This window comes from Scyliorhinus torazame, chromosome 5, assembly GCF_047496885.1.
Source record: "Scyliorhinus torazame isolate Kashiwa2021f chromosome 5, sScyTor2.1, whole genome shotgun sequence".
NCBI lineage: Eukaryota > Metazoa > Chordata > Chondrichthyes > Carcharhiniformes > Scyliorhinidae > Scyliorhinus > Scyliorhinus torazame.
This window is the reverse complement of record NC_092711.1, coordinates 100,491,360-100,510,175: the sequence shown is the minus strand read 5'-3', so window position 1 is coordinate 100,510,175 and position 18,816 is coordinate 100,491,360. Positions and strand designations below refer to the sequence as shown.

General features: G+C 49.4%; 1 protein-coding gene across 2 annotated transcripts; it reads right to left on the bottom strand.

Annotated features, from left to right (window-relative positions):
- Positions 1-135: 135 nt before the first annotated feature.
- On the bottom strand, positions 136-17,942 carry LOC140419192 (uncharacterized). 2 transcript variants are annotated; one of them, XR_011945599.1, is made up of 3 exons: positions 17,549-17,942; positions 8,912-10,731; positions 136-172 (listed from the first exon to the last, which is right to left on the bottom strand). XR_011945599.1 is itself a non-coding variant. In XM_072502970.1 (2 exons), the coding sequence occupies exon 2, from the start codon at positions 10,298-10,300 to the stop codon at positions 9,278-9,280; it is 1,023 nt and encodes a 340-aa protein (XP_072359071.1). In that variant the 5' UTR covers positions 10,301-10,731; positions 17,549-17,942; the 3' UTR covers positions 8,909-9,277. The 2 variants fall into 2 exon arrangements, 1 of the variants encoding a protein (XP_072359071.1); XM_072502970.1 differs by lacking the exon at positions 136-172 and having other exon boundaries at positions 8,909-10,731.
- Between the last annotated feature and the right edge of the window lie 874 nt (positions 17,943-18,816).

Sequence of the window (18,816 nt, the reverse complement as noted above, 5' to 3'; positions counted from 1 at the left end):
TGAATCCCTTCAATCAGGTCTCTGCCCTGTCACAGTGAAATACAAGAGACAAACAGAATCTTACCCGGAGAGAAAGACAGACAATCCGGGAGCTTGGATCCAACACCGATATGTTCAGAAGACTAGAAGCAAGGGTAGCAGCACAGTCATTATCGAGAGACAACAATACCTGCTGGAGACAGACAGACAGACAACTAAACAACACAAATCGCAACACCAAGCTACCTAGACCAATATACCCGAGACAGGAAGGAGAATTGGAGACGGACTGGAAGAACTCAGACTTCAGACACATTAACCAAAAACAGATGGAATATCTGAGGGGACAACAGGGAGAACCAAGGAGGTTCCACCTGTTGCCTAAAATACACAAACATATAATGTTTATTATTGTCACAAGTAGGCTTGCATTAACACTGCAATGAAGTTACTGTGAAAAGCCCCTAGTTACCACACTCCGGTGCCTGTTCGGGTACACAGAGGGAGAATTCAGAATGTCCAATTCACCTAACAAGCACGTCTTTTGGGACTTGTGGGAGGAAACCGGAGCAGCTGGAGGTAACCCATGCAGACACTGAGAGAACGTGCAGACTCCGCACAGACAGTGACCCAAGTGGGAATTGAACTCGGAACCCTGACACTGTGAAGCAACTGTGCGACCCATTGTGCTACCGTCAGGAAAATGCCACCAGACACACCCAGCGGATCAGATTGAAAGAGAAAATCCTACAGAATCATAGAATTTACAGTGCATAAGGAGGCCATTCGACCCATCGAGTTTGCACCGGCCTTCGGAACCGGCCCCCTACCTAAGCCCATGCCTCCACCCTATCCCCGTAACCCCGCCTAACCTTTGGACACGAAGGGGCAATTTAGTGTGGCCAATCCACCGAACCTGCACATCTTTGGACTGTGGGAGAAAACTGCAACACCTGGAGGGGACCCACACAGACACGGGGAGAATGTGCAAACTCCACAGTCACCCAAGGCCAGAATAACTGAAACATCAACACACTGCTCCTGGGAGTTGATGGTATAGTGGTTCAATAAATATAATTAATGAATTAAAAATGTGTGTAATTTAGAATTAAAACTGAAAATGCCAGATTAACTCAACAAGTCTGCAGCATCATAGAATCCCTCCAGTGCAGAAGGAGGCCATTCGGCCCATTGAGTTTGCACCAACCCTACAAAAGAACACCCCACCCAGGCACACTTTCCCTTCTCTCTCCCCGTAACCCCACTTCACCTTTGGAACTAAAGGGCTATTTCTAGCGTGGTCACACTTGGGAGAGACCATTCACCTACCTTGTGTGTGGGAAGGGATTCACTCAGTCTACCCACCTCACTTCACACCAACGTGTTCACTCTGACACAAGACCTTTTAAATGTTCCGCCTGTGAGAAGAGCTTCAAAGGCAAAATGGATCTGCTGATTCACCAGCACAGTCACACTGGAGAGAGGCCGTTCAACTGCTCTGTGTGTGGGAAGCGATTCACTCAGCACTTAAGCAAGGAGTCAGGAGGGCTAGAAGGGGTCACGAAAAGTCATTGGAAAATAGGGTTAAGGAAAATCCCAAGGCTTTTTCCACGTACATAAACAGCAGGGTAGCCAGGGAAAGGGTTGGCCCACTGAAGGATTGGCAAGGGAGTCTATGTGTGGAGCCAGAGGAAATGGGCGAGGTACTAAATGAATACTTTGCATCAGTATTCACCAAAGAGAAGGAATTGGTGGATGTTGAGTCTGGAGAAGGGTGTGTAGATAGCCTGAGTCACATTGAGATCCAAAAAGATGATGTGTTGGGTGTCTTGAAAAATATTACGGCAGATAAGTCCCCAGGGCCTGATGGGATCTACACCAGAATACTGAAGGAGGCTAGAGAGGAAATTGCTGAGGCCTTGACAGAGATCTTTGGATCCTCACTGTCTTCAGGTGATATCCCGGAGGTCTGGAGAATAGCCAATGATGTTCCTCTGTTTAAGAAGGGTAGCAAGGATAATCCAGGGAACTACAGGCCGGTGAGCCTTACGTCAGTGGTAGGGAAATTACTGGAGAGAATTCTTCGAGGCAGGATCTACTCCCATTTGGAAGCAAATGGACATATTAGTGAGAGGCAGCATGGTTTTGTGAAGGGGATGTCGTGTCTCACTAACTTGTTGAGTTTTTCGAAGAGGTCACAAAGATGACCTACCCTGCAGGTAGGGCAGTGGATGTTGTCTATATGGACTTCAGTAAGGCCTTTGACAAGGTCCCTCGTGGTAGACTCGTACAGAAGGTGAAGTCACACGGGATCAGGGGTGAGCTGGCAAGGTGGATACAGAACTGGCTAGGTCATAGAAGGCAGAGAGTAGCAATGGAAGGATGCTTTTCTAATTTGAGGGGTGTGACTAGTGGTGTTCCGCAGGGATCAATGCTGGGACCTTTGCTGTTTGTAGTATATATAAATGATTTGGAGGAAAATGTAACTGGTCTGATTAGTAAGTTTGCAGACGACACAAAGGTTGGTGGAATTGCGGATAGCGATGAGGACTGTCAGAGGCTACAGCAGGATTTAGATTGTTTGGAGACTTGGGCGGAGAGATGGCAGATGGAGTTTAATCCAGACAAATATGAGGCAATGTATTTTGGAAGGTCTAATGCAGGTAGGGAATATACAGTGAATGGTAGAACCCTCAAGAGTATTGAAAGTCAAAGAGATCTAGGTGTACAGGTCCACAGGTCACTGAAAGGGGCAACACAGGTGGAGAAGGTAGTCAAGAAGGCCGGGGCATTGAGTATAAGAATTAGCAAGTCATGTTGCAGCTGTATAGAACCTTAGTTAGGTCACACTTGGAGTATAGTGTTCAATTCTGGTCGCCACACTACCAGAAGGATGTGGAGGCTTTAGAGAGGGTGCAGAAGAGATTTACCAGAATGTTGCCTGGTATGGAGGGCATTAACTATGAGGAGTGGTTGAATAAACTCGGTTTGTTCTCACTGGAATGACGGGGGTTGAGAGGCGACCTGATAGAGATCTACAAAATTATGAGGGGCATAGACAGAGTGGATAGTCAGAGGCTTTTCCCCAGGGTAGAGGGGTCAATTTCTAAGGGGCATAGGTTTAAGGTGCAAGGGGTAAGGATTAGAGTTGATGTTCGAGGCAAGTTTTTTACACAGAGGGTAGTGGGTGCCTTGAACTCACTGTCGGAGGAGGTGGTGGAAGCATGGACGATAGTAACATTTAAGGGGCATCTTGACAAATACATGAATAGGATGGGAATAGAGGGATACCGACCCAGGAAGTGTAGAAGATTGTAGTTTAAAAAGTGCAGAGGGAAAGGTACAAACATCACCAGAGATTGACTATTTCCATGTACTGGAATGTACCTGGATGTCAGATTATTTTTTAAAGTATTTTTTTCATGAGATGTGGCCATTCCTAATTGCCTGAAGACCATTTCAGAGTCCAGCACCTCACTGAGGGTTCGGCCAGACCAGGTAAGGACACCAGAATCATTACTGAACCAGATGGTAACTCAGACCAGCTTCCATTAACTGAATTTAAATTCCTCCAGTGACTATGATGGGGTTTGAACCCATGTCCCCAGAGCATTGTCCTGGCCGACTAGCCCAGTGACTTTACCCCAGCCCATCATCTCCCCCTGATAGATTGATCTGTTCTATTGAACTATACCCAGGCTGAGTTATTCCAATTCCCGTTTGATGGTGTGACTTTTCTCTTTTATTCCAAGTAGGACATACAGAGACACAGGTCCAGGTATTTCCAATCAGCTCGGAGATAACTCCCTCATTTCCCATTCCCAAGAATTTTATTTTGAAAGATAACAGGTGGGATTTTCCGGTCGCACTCCTCCACCTTACCAAACTCCCTAAGCCCAGACCGGAAAGTCCCGCCCAAGGTAAAGGACCTGTAAAGGGGCGGCCCGGTAGCACAGTGGTTAGCACTGTTGCTTCACAGTACCAGGGTCCAAGTTCGATTCCCGGCTTGCGTCATTGTCTGTGCGGAGTCTGCATGTTCTCACCGTGTCTGTATGTGTTTCCTCCGGGTGCTCCGGTTTCCTCCCACAAGTCCCGAAAAACGTGCTGTTCGGTAATTTGGACATTCTGAATTCTCCCTCTGTGTACCCGGACAGGCGCTGGAATGTGGCGACTAGGGGATTTTCACAGTAACTTCATTGCTGTGTTAATGTAAGCCTACTTGTGACTAAAGATTATTATTTAAAAAATGTTCCAGCAAATTTTCATCCCGCCCGCGATGATTCCCGCAGCCGGAAATATGACCCCAACAAATGGGATGAACCCAAATCTTTAAAAGGCAAAGTCGTTATTTCAAATCATTGCCGTGCTGTCAGGGGAAAGGGTTAACTTCTCTGCTTGTTTACAAAAGGGAAGAGGAAACAGTCACAAACTTTCCACAGCTTGTGAGCTCCGAAACATAACTTCAAGGCTGAAGTTTATATTCAGAGATTGAAACATTTTAGTGCCTTTTCCATTTGTACCAGTAAATTGTGATTCGCACTGAAAGGTTTACTTTCACTCAGTAATTAGAACATTTCACTTTCTCAGCACAAATGCTTTAGGTCAAATCCCAATTGTTTTCTTCCCTTGTAGCTGGTGTGTGGAGAAGATCATGTTCACTGTAGATCTGTCAGCACAGAAACCGCACTGTGCTTCTGGATAAACTCAGTCTGCAAGTAGATGAATCTTTTAAACATCACCCAAGTGAAGGTCTTCCCCTGACTCGAAGGAGTGAGATGTCCCTGTAGTTGATGCTGTCTCCTCTGTCACTGCAGTTTTTATTGCATCACACATGTTCCGTGGACCAGTCTCACAGCCCAAAAGGGGAGGGCAGGAAGGTGTGACAGTCGATGGGACTTTCCGTGTGTGGGCAGTTCAGCTGGAATTCCATCCTTGCTGGGCACCTTGCTGTTTGGTCAGCAATCAATGGCCTTTTCCAGCTCAAATGACGAGAGTTCCTTGTCCAACTCAACCATGATAGGAAGCTGTAGGAGAGTCAAACAGAGACTGGGAGATGCCCTTCTCACAGGGATACAGCTCACTGTTGTGTTCAACCCAGCTCCTCCTCACTCTCTCACCATGACTGACACTGAGCATGCTCAGAGCACACACCCACACTGCACCTGCGCACTGGCCTCGTACACTCACTGATCGGGAACTTTCTGCAGCGTGGGGGATTCTGGGTAACACAGCCGCCATAGAGCAATTAGTAAACAGGAAGATTCTATTTCCCAGTTAGCAAAACAGAAGATCCACAGTTAGGGAAGATGCTGGGCATGAAGCACAATGAGAGTTTTGGATACTTTATTTAATACAGAAGCACATTATTCTGATATCACTTAGACATGGGCAGCAAGCAGACTGATCTACAGTATGTACAGTATTTACAACACCTGGGACACGTTAAATCAAAGAATTTAGAATTTACATTGCAGAAGGAGGCCACTCGGCCCATCGACTCATCTCATCAAACCAGTGATAGATTTAGTTTACTGTTCATAATTGTGACTGGGTCACTCACGATTCATACAAAATGCAAATCCCCAGGTTTTTTGACCCACTCCCTCCAGACTTGTTTTCACTCCAAGGGTCTTGACATCTGCCTTAATCTTTATCCAGCCATGTATGTTCAGCTCACACTGCCCAACAACCAGCCTCTCCTGCACTGGGGCACAGGGTTTCCATCACCAAAAATCTGTCCTGGTCCTCGCACATCGACGCTACCACCAAGAAAGCACAACAGCGCCTATACTTCTTCAGGAAACTAAGGAAATTTGGCATGTCCACACTGACTCTTACCAACTTTTACAGATGCACCATAGAAAGCATCCTATCTGGCTGCATCACAGCCTGGTATGGCAACTGCTCGGCACAAGATCGCAAGAAACGTCAGAGAGTAGTGAACACAGCCCAGTCCATCACACAAACCTGCCTCCCATCCACTGGCTCTATCCACACCTCCCGCTGCCTGGGGAAAGCGGGCAGCATAATTAAAGACCCCTCTCACCCGGCTTATTCACTCTTCCAACTTCTTCGATCGGGCAGGAGATACAAAAGTCTGAGAACACGCACAAACAGATTGAAAACAGCTTCTTCCCCGCTATTACCAGACTCCTAAATGACCCTTTTCTGGACTGACCTGATTAATACTACACTCCTGTATGCTTCACTCAATGCCTTTGTCTATATATTTACATTGTGCACCTTGTGTTGCCATATTATGTATTTTCTTTTTAGTTTACTTTCTTTTCATTTACAAAATGATCTGTTTGAGCTGCTCGCAGAATAATACTTTTCACTGTACCTCGGTACACGTGACAATAAACAAGTCCAATCCATATCGAGGGAGTAATCTGCCTCTCCTGCATTGGTGCTCTGCATTTCCCTCATAACACAGAGGCATAGAAAGGTGACAGCACAAAACAAAGGCACTCAACAAATTGTACCTGTGCCAACTTTCTGCAACAGTCACAATCCCCTGTCATTGGCCCTGAACTCTGTAGATATTTTTCTCCTCAAAAGATACGAATAGATGAGCAAGGAGCTGGAGTTGGCTATTCAGCCCAGTCTGCTCCACCATTTAATAAGGTCATGGCTGATCTGATAGTAACAGATAGTTGTCCAATTCTCTTTTCAAGGCATCAATTGAATCTGCCTCCACCACATTTTCGAGCAGTGCATTCATGATCCCACACGCAGCACAGAATGTTTTTCTTCACATCATATGACATAGGAACAGAATTAGGCCCATCGGATCGGCTCCGCCATTCAATCATGGCTGATATTTTTCTCATCTCCATTCTCCTGCCTTCTCCCCATAACCGCTGATCCGCTTATTAATCAAGAATCTATCTATCTCCATCTTAAAGACTCTCAGTGATTTGGCCTCCACGGCATTCTGTGGCAAAGAGTTCCACAGATTCACCACCCTCTGGCTGAAGAAATTCCTCCTCATCTGTTTTAATTCCTCATCATCATCTGAGGAAGGAACTGTGCCCTTAAAGCTAGTGAGTCGAAACAAACCTGCTGGACTTTAACCTGGTGTTGTAAGACTTCTTACTCTGTTTTAAAGGATCGCCCTTTAGTGTGAGATTGTGTCCACTGCTTCTACTTTTTCCAACTAGTGGAAACATCTTCTCCATGTCCACTCTACCCAGGCCTTGCAGTATCCCATAAGTTTTAATAAGATTCCCCCATATCCTTCTAAACTCCAACAAGTACAGACCCAGAGTCCTCAACCGTTCCTCATACAAATTCTTCATTCCAGGGATCATTCTTGTAAACCTCCTCTGGACCTTTTCCAAGGCCAACACGTCCTTCTTAGATACGGGGCCCAAAACTGCTCATAATATTCCAAATGGGGTCTGATCAGATCCTTATACAGCCTCAGAATTACATCCCTGGACTTGTATTCTCGCCCTCTTGACATGAATACATTGCATTTGCCTTCCTAACTGCCGACTGAACCTGCACGTTAACCTGAAGAGAATCTTGAACAAGGACTTCCAATTCCCTTTGTGCTTGTGATTTCCTCAGCATTTCCCCATTTAGAAAATAGTTTATGCCTGCTTCGAAAGTCCATAACCTCACACTTTTCCACATTGTATTCCATCTGCCACTTCTTTGCCCACTCTCCTAGCTTTGCTCAGCATTGCTTCTTTTTATAATCACTTTAAATGAATGCAGTCTGTTTATAATCTTGCCCTAAATATGACTTGCTTGATCAAAGGTCAATTGCAGATCCTTAGTTTTAATGTGGGCAAGTGCCTTTCCATTTGAGAACTGTTCAATAAAGTTATTTGAATTATTTGTAGCTAGGACAGCACGTGGAGCAGTGGGACTACAGCGCTGAGGAGCCGGGTTTGAATCCTGGCCCTTGGTCACTGTCCGTGTGGAGTTTGCACATTCTCCACGTGTCTGCATGGGTTTCACCCCCACCACCTAAAGATGGGCAGGTTAGGTGGATTGGCCACGCTAAATTGCCCCTTAATTGGGAAAAAAATAAGAATAACTGGGTACTCTGAATTTATTATTTTTTTTAAAAAGGATTATTTGTAGCTTCCCCACCAATCAGTGACCTTATTTTTATCGGGAATTAACTGTCGTGTGTTTCGAACCTCTCCGTATCTAAATTTCCATTCACCATTTTTCTGTCCACCTGACCCAGTCCATGGCTTTCTCCCTCATTGTCTAAAACATATCTGCACCTTTTGTGTAATCCTGGTGCATACATTTAAGTCTAAATCATTGATATATACTGGAAACTGTGGAGCCCCACTGAAAACAGACATCCAGGCATCATTCAGTCCTGGATGTGACTAACAGTAGCAACAACAGCTGAATCTAAACCCTGCTGTTGCCTGTGAACTTGCTGATGTCTGTTCAGGTTGTTTGACTGAGTGAATCTCCTCCCACACACGGAGCGGTTGAACAGCCTCTCCCAAGTACCGCTCCCACGTTTGGGTGACACAGTAGCACAGTGGTTATGACGAATGTGATATAAAATAGTTACTTTAGGGATATTAGTTACTGTAATGTAGAGACAGGCCAGTCTCATTCTGGTGAGTTCACTAAGACAAAGGATTTCAGACCGCATGGCAAAGCAAGGAGGAGGTGTGTCCACCATAGGGGGAGAAAAGGATGCTGGGTAATAGGGGCCAGAGGAAGGGATTGGAAGTGAGCCAATCAGAATGTCTGACTAGGTCAGGAGTGGTATAGGATGACCTATGGGAATCGTGTATGTGAAACTTGATACCATTTGAATTGATTTGCAGAGATCCCTTTGTCTCTTTGTTCATTCGCTTTCCGGGGTGTAGGAGACTAGATGTGTGTGTCTTATGCCTCTGTGAAATGAATCAAGCTTGCAAGCTAAATAAAATAACTAATGCTGTACCTGCAAATCCATCTCGACTTTTATTGAGGCCAGACTGACGGGTAAAGAAATTTGGGATTTAACAGTTAGCACATTTGCTTCACAGCTCCAGGGTCCCGGGTTTGATTCCCGGCTTGGGTCACTGTCTGTGCGGTGTCTGCGCGTTGTCCCAGTGGCTTCGTGGGTTTCCTCCAGGTGCTCCGGTTTCCCCCCACAGTTCAAAGATGTGCAGGTTAGATGAATTGGCCATGATAAATTGACCTTAGTATCCAAAAAGGTTAGGTGGGGTTATGGGTTAGGTTGGAGGTAACTTGGCTTAAGTAAGGTGCTCTTTGCAAGGGCCGGTGCACTCGATGGGCCAAATGCCCTCCTTCTGCACTGTAAATTCTATGATTCTGTTTCAGTGTGAACTCGCTGGTGTTTCCGCAGACTTGTTTTTCTTTTAAATCTCTTTTCACATTCAGAACATTTAAAAGGTTTCTGATCAGTGTGAACAAGTTGGTGTGAAGTCAGGTCGGATGACCGAGTGAATTTCTTCTCACACATGGGGCAAGTGTACGGTCTCTCCCCAGTGTGAACTCGCTGGTGTTTCAGAAGGTCGGATGAACATGTGAATCTCCTCACACACACGGAGCAGGTGAACGGCCTCTCCCCAGTGTGAGTCCGTTGATGTGACATTAAATGCTTTTTACTTTTAAAACTCTTCTCACAGTCAGCACATTTAAAAGGTCTCTGATCAGTGTGAACAAATTGGTGTATCACAAGGTCGGATGAACATGTGAATCTCTTCCCACACACGGAGCAGGTGAATGGCCTCTCCCCAGTGTGAGTGCGTTGATGTATCAGTAAATTATTTCTGCTTTTATAGCTCTTCTCACAGTCAGCACATTTAAACGGTCTCTGGTCAGAGTGAACCTGATGGTGAGTCCGGAGGTTTGACAAATCATTAAATCCCTTCCCACATTCCAGACAGGTGAATGGCCTCTCCCCAGTGTGAGTGCGTTGATGTGTCAGTAAATTATTTCTGCTTCTAAAGCTCTTCTCACAGTCAGCACATTTAAACGGTCTCTGATCAGTATGAACAAGTTGGTGTGTCTGGAGGTGAGATGCACAAATGAATCCCTTCCCACACACGGAGCAGGTGAACGGCCTCTCCCCAGTGTGAGTGCGTTGGTGTGTCAGTAAATAATTTCTGCTTTTAAAGCTCTTCTCACAGTCAGCACATTTAAACGGTCTCTCATCAGTATGAACAAGTTGGTGTGTCAGGAGGTGGGATGACAGAGTGAATCCCTTCCCACACACAGAGCAGATGAACGGCCTTTCCCCAGTGTGAATACGTCGATGAGTTTGCATTTCAGACGGAGAATAGCATCCCATCCCACAGTCCCCGCATTTCCACGGTTTCTCCATGGTTATTGACAGGTTACCAGGTGTAGGTGGGATGCAGATTTGCAGTCACTGTCAGATCAGCCGTGAAGTTATTAAATGGTGGAACAGGCTCACGGGGCTGAATGTCCAATTGCTGCTTCTTGATTCCTTTGGTGCGAATGTCCTTCTGTCTCTCCAACTTGGATCATCAGTTGAAGCCTGAGTACGGTGTCTCCCTGATGTAAATGCTGCAATTTAATTTCATGCTGTGTGATTGGTTAAAGCTCAGTTCCAGCTAACTGTGGAAAATTACTTTGATGTCTGTGTCTCGGTGCTTTTCCAATCACAGTGATTTTTGAATTTTTTCCCAAAAGACAAAACAGACAAACATTTCTCCTTCCACGTTGAAAGGCCGGTCCTGATGAATCAAGTGACTGTCAGATCTCGACATGATGTTTACATCTGCAAATATTCTGTAAAAGGAGATTACATTGAATTACTGTGAATATATAAGACACAAACAGGCCATTCTGTCACAGATTCTGCTGCTGTCCTTACTCGGGCCCCACACCTCAGGAAGGACATACTGGCACTGGAGCGGGTTCAGCGGAGATTCACACGGATGATCCCAGGAATGGTAGGCCTAACATACGATGAACGTCTGAGGATCCTGGGATTATATTCATTGGAGTTTAAGAGATTGAGGGGAGATCTAATAGACACTTACAAGATAATGAATGGCTTAGATAGGGTGGATGTAGAGAAGTTGTTTCCATTAGCAGGGGAGACTAGGACCCGGGGGCACAGCCTTAGAATAAAAGGGAGTCACTTTAGAACAGAGATGAGGAGAAATTTCTTCAGCCAGAGAGTGGTGGGTCTGTGGAATTCATTGCCACAGAGGGCGGTGGAGGCCGGGACGTTAGTGTCTTTAAGACAGAAGTTGATAAATTCTTGATTTCTCGAGGAATTAAGGGCTATGGAGAGAGAGCGGGTAAATGGAGTTGAAATCAGCCATGATTGAATGATGGAGTGGACTCGATGGGCCGAATGCCCTTACTGCCACTCCTATGTCTTATGGTCTTATACATCTCCGACTGTCACACCTATCAAATCTCAGCCTTTCAGCTGATTTTCGATTCCATTTTCTCTCATGTGCTTGTCCCGTTTCCTTTTGAAAACATCTCAGCAGTTTCCTCAACTCCTTCCCATGGTAATGAGTTGCACATTCTGAACATGTGATAAAAAATTTGTCCAAATTGCCCCCTTGGATTTATTCGTAACTATCTTGTAATTATGACTTGTTGTTTATTAATGGTCACTGATTTTGGACCCCTCTCAAAAGTACTGATAATTTTAAAGAACTGATAATTTTAAAGATTTCTATCAGGCCACCGCTTAATTGGTTGTTTTCAATAGAAAAAAGGCCCCTCTCCATTTAATCTTTCCTGAGAGCTGTAATCTCATGTTACAAAAGTCATCACTGTCAATGCAGGATAGAAATCAACCTTTCTGTTGGATTGAGTTTTGTGGTAGTATGTATTAGGGGTCATGTGGGACTGGAAGCCATAATGTCATTGGCTGACGGATCCCGGGTCCTGGTTGGCCGTTGAGCTCTAGCTCCGCCCTGAAGGCGGAGTATAAGAAGCCGGAGTCCTCCCCCGCAGGCCATTCTACTATCAAGCTGCGGGGGAACAGACATGCTTAATAAAGCCTCATCCACTTCACTCTATTCGTCTCACGGAGTCTTTGTGCGCTACAATTTATTAAGCGTGCCTAAAAAAAAAAGGACTATGGAGCTCAGGATCATTCCGGAATGCCTGAGGATCAGCCCCCACGCAGTGAACGCGGCAGCAGCCTTCAAGCACTGGCAGACTTGTTTCGAGGCCTACCTCAGAACGGCCACCGGCCGGGTCACAGAAGACCAAAAACTACAGGTCCTGCACTCGAGGGTGAGCACGGAGATCTTCTCCCTCATCGAAGACTCGGAGGATTTCCAGACGGCGTTTGCAGCACTGAAAAGTCTCTATGTCGGCCCAGTTAACCAAATCTACGCTCGCTACCAGCTCGCGACGAGACGGCAAGGTCCCGGAGAATCGGTGGACGAATTCTACGCCGCGCTGCTGATTTTGGGACGAACCTGCAGCTGCCCTTCGGTGAACGCAAATGAACACACGGACATGTTAATGCGCGATGCTTTTGTGGCAGGTATGAATTCCTCCCAAATCCGCCAAAGACTTCTAGAAAGAGAGTCGCTAGGACTCTCAGAGGCCCGGGCCCTAGCAGCCTCCCTAGACGTGGCCGCGCGTAATACCCGCGCCTACGGCCCCGACCGTGCGGCAGCCCATTGGGCTCCGTACGTACCCGTCGCGACAAACCCACCCCCCACCCCCCCCGGACACCCCACAGGCTTGCGCGGTCCAAACGCCAAGTCGCACCGGGGGCGCCCGCTGCTATTTCTGCGGCCAGGCGAAACACCCCCGGCAGCGCTGCCCGGCCCGCGCAGCGATCTGCAAGAGCTGCGGGAAAAAGGGCCATTTCGCGGTTGTGTGCCGGTCCCGTGAGGTCGCCGCTGTCCCGGGAGAACAGGGAGCCCTGCAAGCCGTTTACGCTCCCCACCCGCAGGCGCAGCCGCTCTGGGTCCCGACCACCGCGGTCCCGGGAGAACAGGGAGCCCTGCACGCCGCTTACGATCCCCAACCCCCCCCCCCCCCCGCGCACCCCATGTATGACCCGCCGGCGCTACCACTTTGGGTCCCGACCACCACTCCCCACGGAGAAGAGGGAGTTCTGGCCGTCTCTAACGCCCCCCTAACACCCCCCCCCGCGCCCCACGTCTGACCCGCCGGCGCTACCAACTTGGGTCCCGACCACCGCTGTCCCCGGAGATGAGGGAGCCCCGTGCGGTCCTAACGCTCCCCAACCCCCCCAGCGCCCCATGTGCGACCTGCAGACGCCGCCATTTTGGGTCCCGGCCACCACGAGGGGAGGAAGGGCGCCGCCATCTTGGACCACCCCAAACCTCTACGACGCGTGGGGGTGGCCATTTTGTCCACCCCCGCCGCCATCTGCGATGTATGGGGGCGGCCATTTTGTCCACCCCCGCTGCCATCTGCGATGTATGGGGGCGGCCATTTTGTTCATCCCCGACGCCATCTTGGACGGCAACAACGGACCCCACTCCACTACTACAACCACGTCTCGCTTCAATTACGCTCGATCAAGCTCGGCCCCGGACACTCCAGACGACGACGACAACGGTGCTAATAAACGGCCACGAGACACCATGCCTAGTCGACTCCGGGAGCACGGAGAGCTTTATCCACCCCGACACGGTAAGACGCTGTTCCTTGACCACCTATACCAGCGCACAAAAGATTTCCCTAGCTGCAGGATCCCACTCCGTACAGATCCAAGGATTCTGCATAGTTACCCTAACGGTGCAGGGGAGGGAGTTCAAAAACTACAAACTAAACGTCCTTCCCCAACTCTGCGCCCCCACCTTACTGGGATTAGATTTCCAATGCAATCTACAGAGCCTTACGTTCAAATTCGGCGGCCCAATACCCCCACTCACTATCTGCGGCCTCGCAACCCTCAAGGTGCAACCCCCGTCCTTGTTTGCGAACCTCACCCCGGATTGCAAACCCGTCGCCACTAGGAGCAGACGGTACAGCGCCCAGGACCGGACCTTCATTCGGTCCGAAGTCCAGCGGCTACTAAAGGAGGGCATAATCCAGGCCAGCAATAGTCCCTGGAGAGCGCAGGTGGTAGTAGTGAAGACAGGGGAGAAACAAAGGATGGTCATAGACTATAGCCAGACCATCAACAGGTACACACAACTAGACGCGTACCCTCGCCCCCGCATATCCGACATGGTCAATCGGATTGCCCAATATAAAGTCTTCTCCACCGTGGACCTCAAGTCCGCCTACCATCAGCACCCCATCCGCCCAAGTGACCGCAAGTACACAGCCTTCGAGGCAGACGGGCAATTATACCATTTCCTAAGGGTCCCATTTGGCGTCACAAACGGGGTCTCGGTCTTCCAACGGGAGATGGACCGAATGGTTGATCAACATGGGTTGCGGGCCACGTTCCCGTATCTCGACAATGTAACCATCTGCGGCCACGACCAGCAGGACCACGACGCCAACCTCCAAAAATTCCTCCAGACTGCCAAAGCCTTGAACCTCACGTACAACGAGGACAAGTGCGTTTTTAGCACCAATCGGCTAGCCATTCTGGGCTACGTAGTGCGCAATGGGATAATAGGCCCCGACCCCGAACGTATGCGCGCCCTCATGGAATTTCCCCTCCCGCACTGCTCCAAAGCCCTGGAGTTTTTTTCATACTACGCCCAGTGGGTCCCCCAGTACGCAGACAAGGCCCGCCCCCTAATACAGACCACTACCTTCCCTCTGTCGACAGAGGCTTGCCAGGCCTTCAGCCGCATCAAAGCGGATATCGCAAAGGCCACGATGCGCGCCATCGACGAGTCCCTCCCCTTCCAGGTCGAGAGCGACGCCTCAGACGTAGCTCTAGCAGCCACCCTTAACCAAGCGGGCAGACCCGTGGCCTTTTTCTCCCGGACCCTCCACGCCTCAGAAATCCGCCACTCCTCAGTGGAAAAGGAAGCCCAAGCCATAGTGGAAGCTGTGCGACATTGGAGGCATTACCTGGCCGGCAGGAGATTCACTCTCCTCACTGACCAACGGTCGGTAGCCTTCATGTTCGATAATGCACTGCGGGGCAAAATCAAAAACGACAAGATCTTAAGGTGGAGGATCGAGCTCTCCACCTTCAACTACGAGATTTTGTATCGTCCCGGAAAGCTGAACGAGCCGTCCGATGCCCTATCCTGCGGCACATGTGCCAACGCACAAATTAACCGCATCCAAACCCTCCATGAGGACCTCTGCCACCCGGGGGTCACTCGGTTTTTCCACTTTATCAAGTCCCGCAACCTCCCATACTCTTTAGAGGATGTCCGTACAGTCACAAGGGACTGCCACATTTGCGCGGAATGCAAACCGCAATTTTTCAGTCCGGATGGTGCGCACCTGATTAAGGCTTCCCGCCCCTTTGAACGCCTTAGTCTCGATTTCAAAGGGCCCCTCCCCTCCACCGACCGCAACACATACTTTCTTAATGTGGTGGACGAATACTCCCGCTTCCCATTCGCCATTCCCTGCTCTGACATGACCGCGGCCACAGTCATTAAAGCCCTGAACACCATCTTCACACTGTTCGGTTGCCCCGCATACGTCCACAGCGACAGGGGGTCCTCTTTCATGAGTGACGAGCTGCGCCAGTTCCTGCTCAGCAAGGGCATAGCCTCGAGCAGGACGACCAGCTACAACCCCGGGGGAACGGGCAAGTAGAGAGGGAGAACGGCACGGTCTGGAAGACCGTCCTACTGGCCCTACGGTCCAGGGACCTCCCAGTTTCACGGTGGCAGGAGGTCCTCCCGGACGCTCTCCACTCCATCCGGTCGCTATTATGTACGAGCACTAATCAAACGCCTCATGAGCGTCTCCTTGTCTTCCCTAGGAGGTCCTCCTCTGGAACGTCGCTGCCGACCTGGCTGGCGGCCCCAGGACCCATCTTGCTCCGAAAGCATGTGCGGGCACATAAGGCGGACCCGTTGGTCGAAAGGGTTCACCTCCTCCACGCGAACCCGCAGTACGCTTACGTGGAGTACCCCGACGGCCGACAGGACACGGTCTCCCTGCGGGATCTGGCGCCTGCCGGCAACACACACCCCCCCCCGACACCATTCACCCAACCCCCCCCCCTTCCTGCCACCGCCGCACCCCGCGACCGCCCACTTCCCAGGAGGATCGGTTCCCCTCCCCTCAGGCCCGACCAAGAATAAAGCCCAAGCGGAAACCGTAAGGATCCCGGAGACGACAACACCGGTACAAGCACCACCACCACCACCACCGGGGCCGCGGCGATCGACACGGACGACCAGACCGCCCGACCGACTCGTGGCGTCGATCTAAATCAATGTATGGACTTTTCACAAGAACATTTTGCTTTTCTCCCGATACCTTCTGTAAATAGTTGAAACAGGACAAAATTGTACAATACTGTATTGCCATGTGACTGTTTTTTCCTCCCAGGACCAGCCCTGTAAACCCTTACCACCATACGAAGCATCACCCCGCCGGGTTCATTTTTGACAAGGATTGAGTTTTGTGATAGTATGTATTAGGGGTCATGTGGGACTGGAAGCCCTAATGTCATTGGCTGACAGATCCCGGGTCCTGGTTGGCCGTTGACCTCTAGCTCCGTCCTGAAGGCGGAGTATAAGAAGCCGGAGTCCTCCCCCGCAGGCCATTCTACTATTGAGCTGCGGGGGAACAGACACGCTTAATAAAGCCTCATCGACTTCACTCTATTTGTCTCACGGAGTCTTTGTGCGCTACAAGTTTATGATGTGTAACTTCTCCAATTCTAACCCCCTGTAAAAGGAGTTTACAATAGTGTACAACAGGCAATTCTAGTTTCTCTGGAACATTTTTTCCTCTCTTGTTCCCCCAAAGCTGTAAATCCCCATCCCACACAGTCTCCCTCCTCCCTGGGCTGAAATCCAAACCCATCTCACCATCAGCACCATTTCTTTCCTCCACTCTGTTTCTCCCTCCCTCTCCTCTGCCTGGGTTCAGTTCTCCAGCTCCTGTCTGCAGACTGACAATAAAATCAATGGGTCCTATTGGGGGCTTGGGGCCTCCAGCGGGTGTTTGTGAACCCTCCCCGCCCACCTGCCAGGGTTTCCTTCCTTGCCAGAGATGAGTCCTCATTGATTTGAGTAAAAAGTGGAAGCTCTTATTTCTTTTCCCCCTCCCCCATCCTCCAGTGTCTGAAGCAGGATGGTGCCCGTTAACCTGGGCCTGTTCCCGGGAGGGAGAAGCCCCGCAGCTGCAAACCAGGGAGCTGACAATGATGGTGAAGGGTTTGCTCCAGCTCACAATGCCCGGGGACTGATTGACGGCAGGTTCGGACCAATAGGGAGAGGAGGCGTGGCTGAGGGACCGAAAGAGAGCGGCTGGTCCTCCAACCAACCAGAATGAATGGGAGGCGGGGCAACGCAGGGGCGCTCGATCCGTGCGCATGCGCACTGCCCCACACTTCGTCCACCCAGGCCTGTGTTGGGGAAAATCCCGAGCAGCTTTCGCCGGTTCAGCTGCTGTATCCGAGCTTCGTATTCGGGGCTTGGAGCCTGAACGGAGTTTTTATGAAGCCGCCGGACACATCCGCCGCCTCAATCCCTCCCTCATGACTTACCCGGCGGTAGCAGATCGGACTGAGAATTTCCGCACAACCGTCTCAACCGGAGCTACTCCAGGCACTGCGCATGCTCCAGCCCACCATGCCCTGGGAGTGATTGACGGCAGCTCCGGGCCATTTGGAGTAGGGGGCGGGACTGGAGAACAGAGCGGGAGCAGCTGGTCCCCCAACCAATCGGAGTGAATGAGGGGCGGGGCTCAGCCCGGATCTCCCTCATTGGCTGAAAGTCTGCATCATTTTGAAAGTTGATTTGTCTCAACTCCAGGAGAAAACTGGAGCTTTGTATTTGTGGATTTAAACAGATTCTTCATGTTGTTCCAGGAAAGTGGGGCCTGTGGAATGTCAGGTTTTACACAGCACACCGTCAGCCTGCAGTTTCGCGCTGGGTAAAGAATCTGCAAACAAGGCAAGAGAATAAACAATTAATGGTCGGACCCTAGAGGATCAGAGGGACCTTGGTGGGCATATCCATCGGTCCTTGAAGACAGGAGGACAGGTAGATAGGGGGATTAAAAAGCAATATGGAATACTTGCCTTTATTAACTGAGGCATAGACTATAAGAGCAGGGAGGTTATGATGGGGCTGTAAAAAATGCTGGTTAAACCACAGCTGGAGTAGTGTGTGCAGTTCTGGAAGGAAGTGATTGCAATTGAGAGGATGCAGAGTAGATTCACCAGGATGGCCTGGGCTGGAGTATTTCAGCAAGCAAGAGAGACTGGATCGGCTGGGATTGTTTTCCTTGGAGCAGAGAAGGCTGAGGGGGACCTGATTGAGGTATATAAAATTATTGAGTGAATTAGTGGTGAATAGATGGGATGAATAGGAAGGAATCTTTCCTCTGAGTGGAAGGGTCAATAACCAGTGGGCATAGAAGGGAACTTTCCCCTTACCGGAGGGGTCAATAAGCAGGTGCATAGATTTCAGGTAATGGCAGGAGGTTTATAGGAGATGCGAAGAAAAACTTCTTCACCCAGAGGGTGGTGGGAATCTGGAACTCACTGTCTGAAAGTGTGGTAGAGAATGTAAACTTCACAACATTTAAGAAGTATTTAGATGAGCATTTGAAATGCCATTGCATGGAAGGCTACGGACTAAGTGCTGGAAAATGGGATTAGAGTAAATAGGTGCTTGATGGCTGGTGGAGACCCGATGGGTCAAAGCGCCTCTTTCACTCCTGGAAAAACTCTCTGACTCAAATCGTACCATTCAAATCAATGGAATTCTCAGGAACCACATTGGGGAGGAAGGTTGCTTAGACCTAATG

Excerpts from the sequence above, each read along its gene's own strand:
- LOC140419192 (XM_072502970.1), bottom strand. The coding sequence starts at position 10,300 with ATGGAGAAACCGTGGAAATGCGGGGACTGTGGGATGGGATGCTATTCT.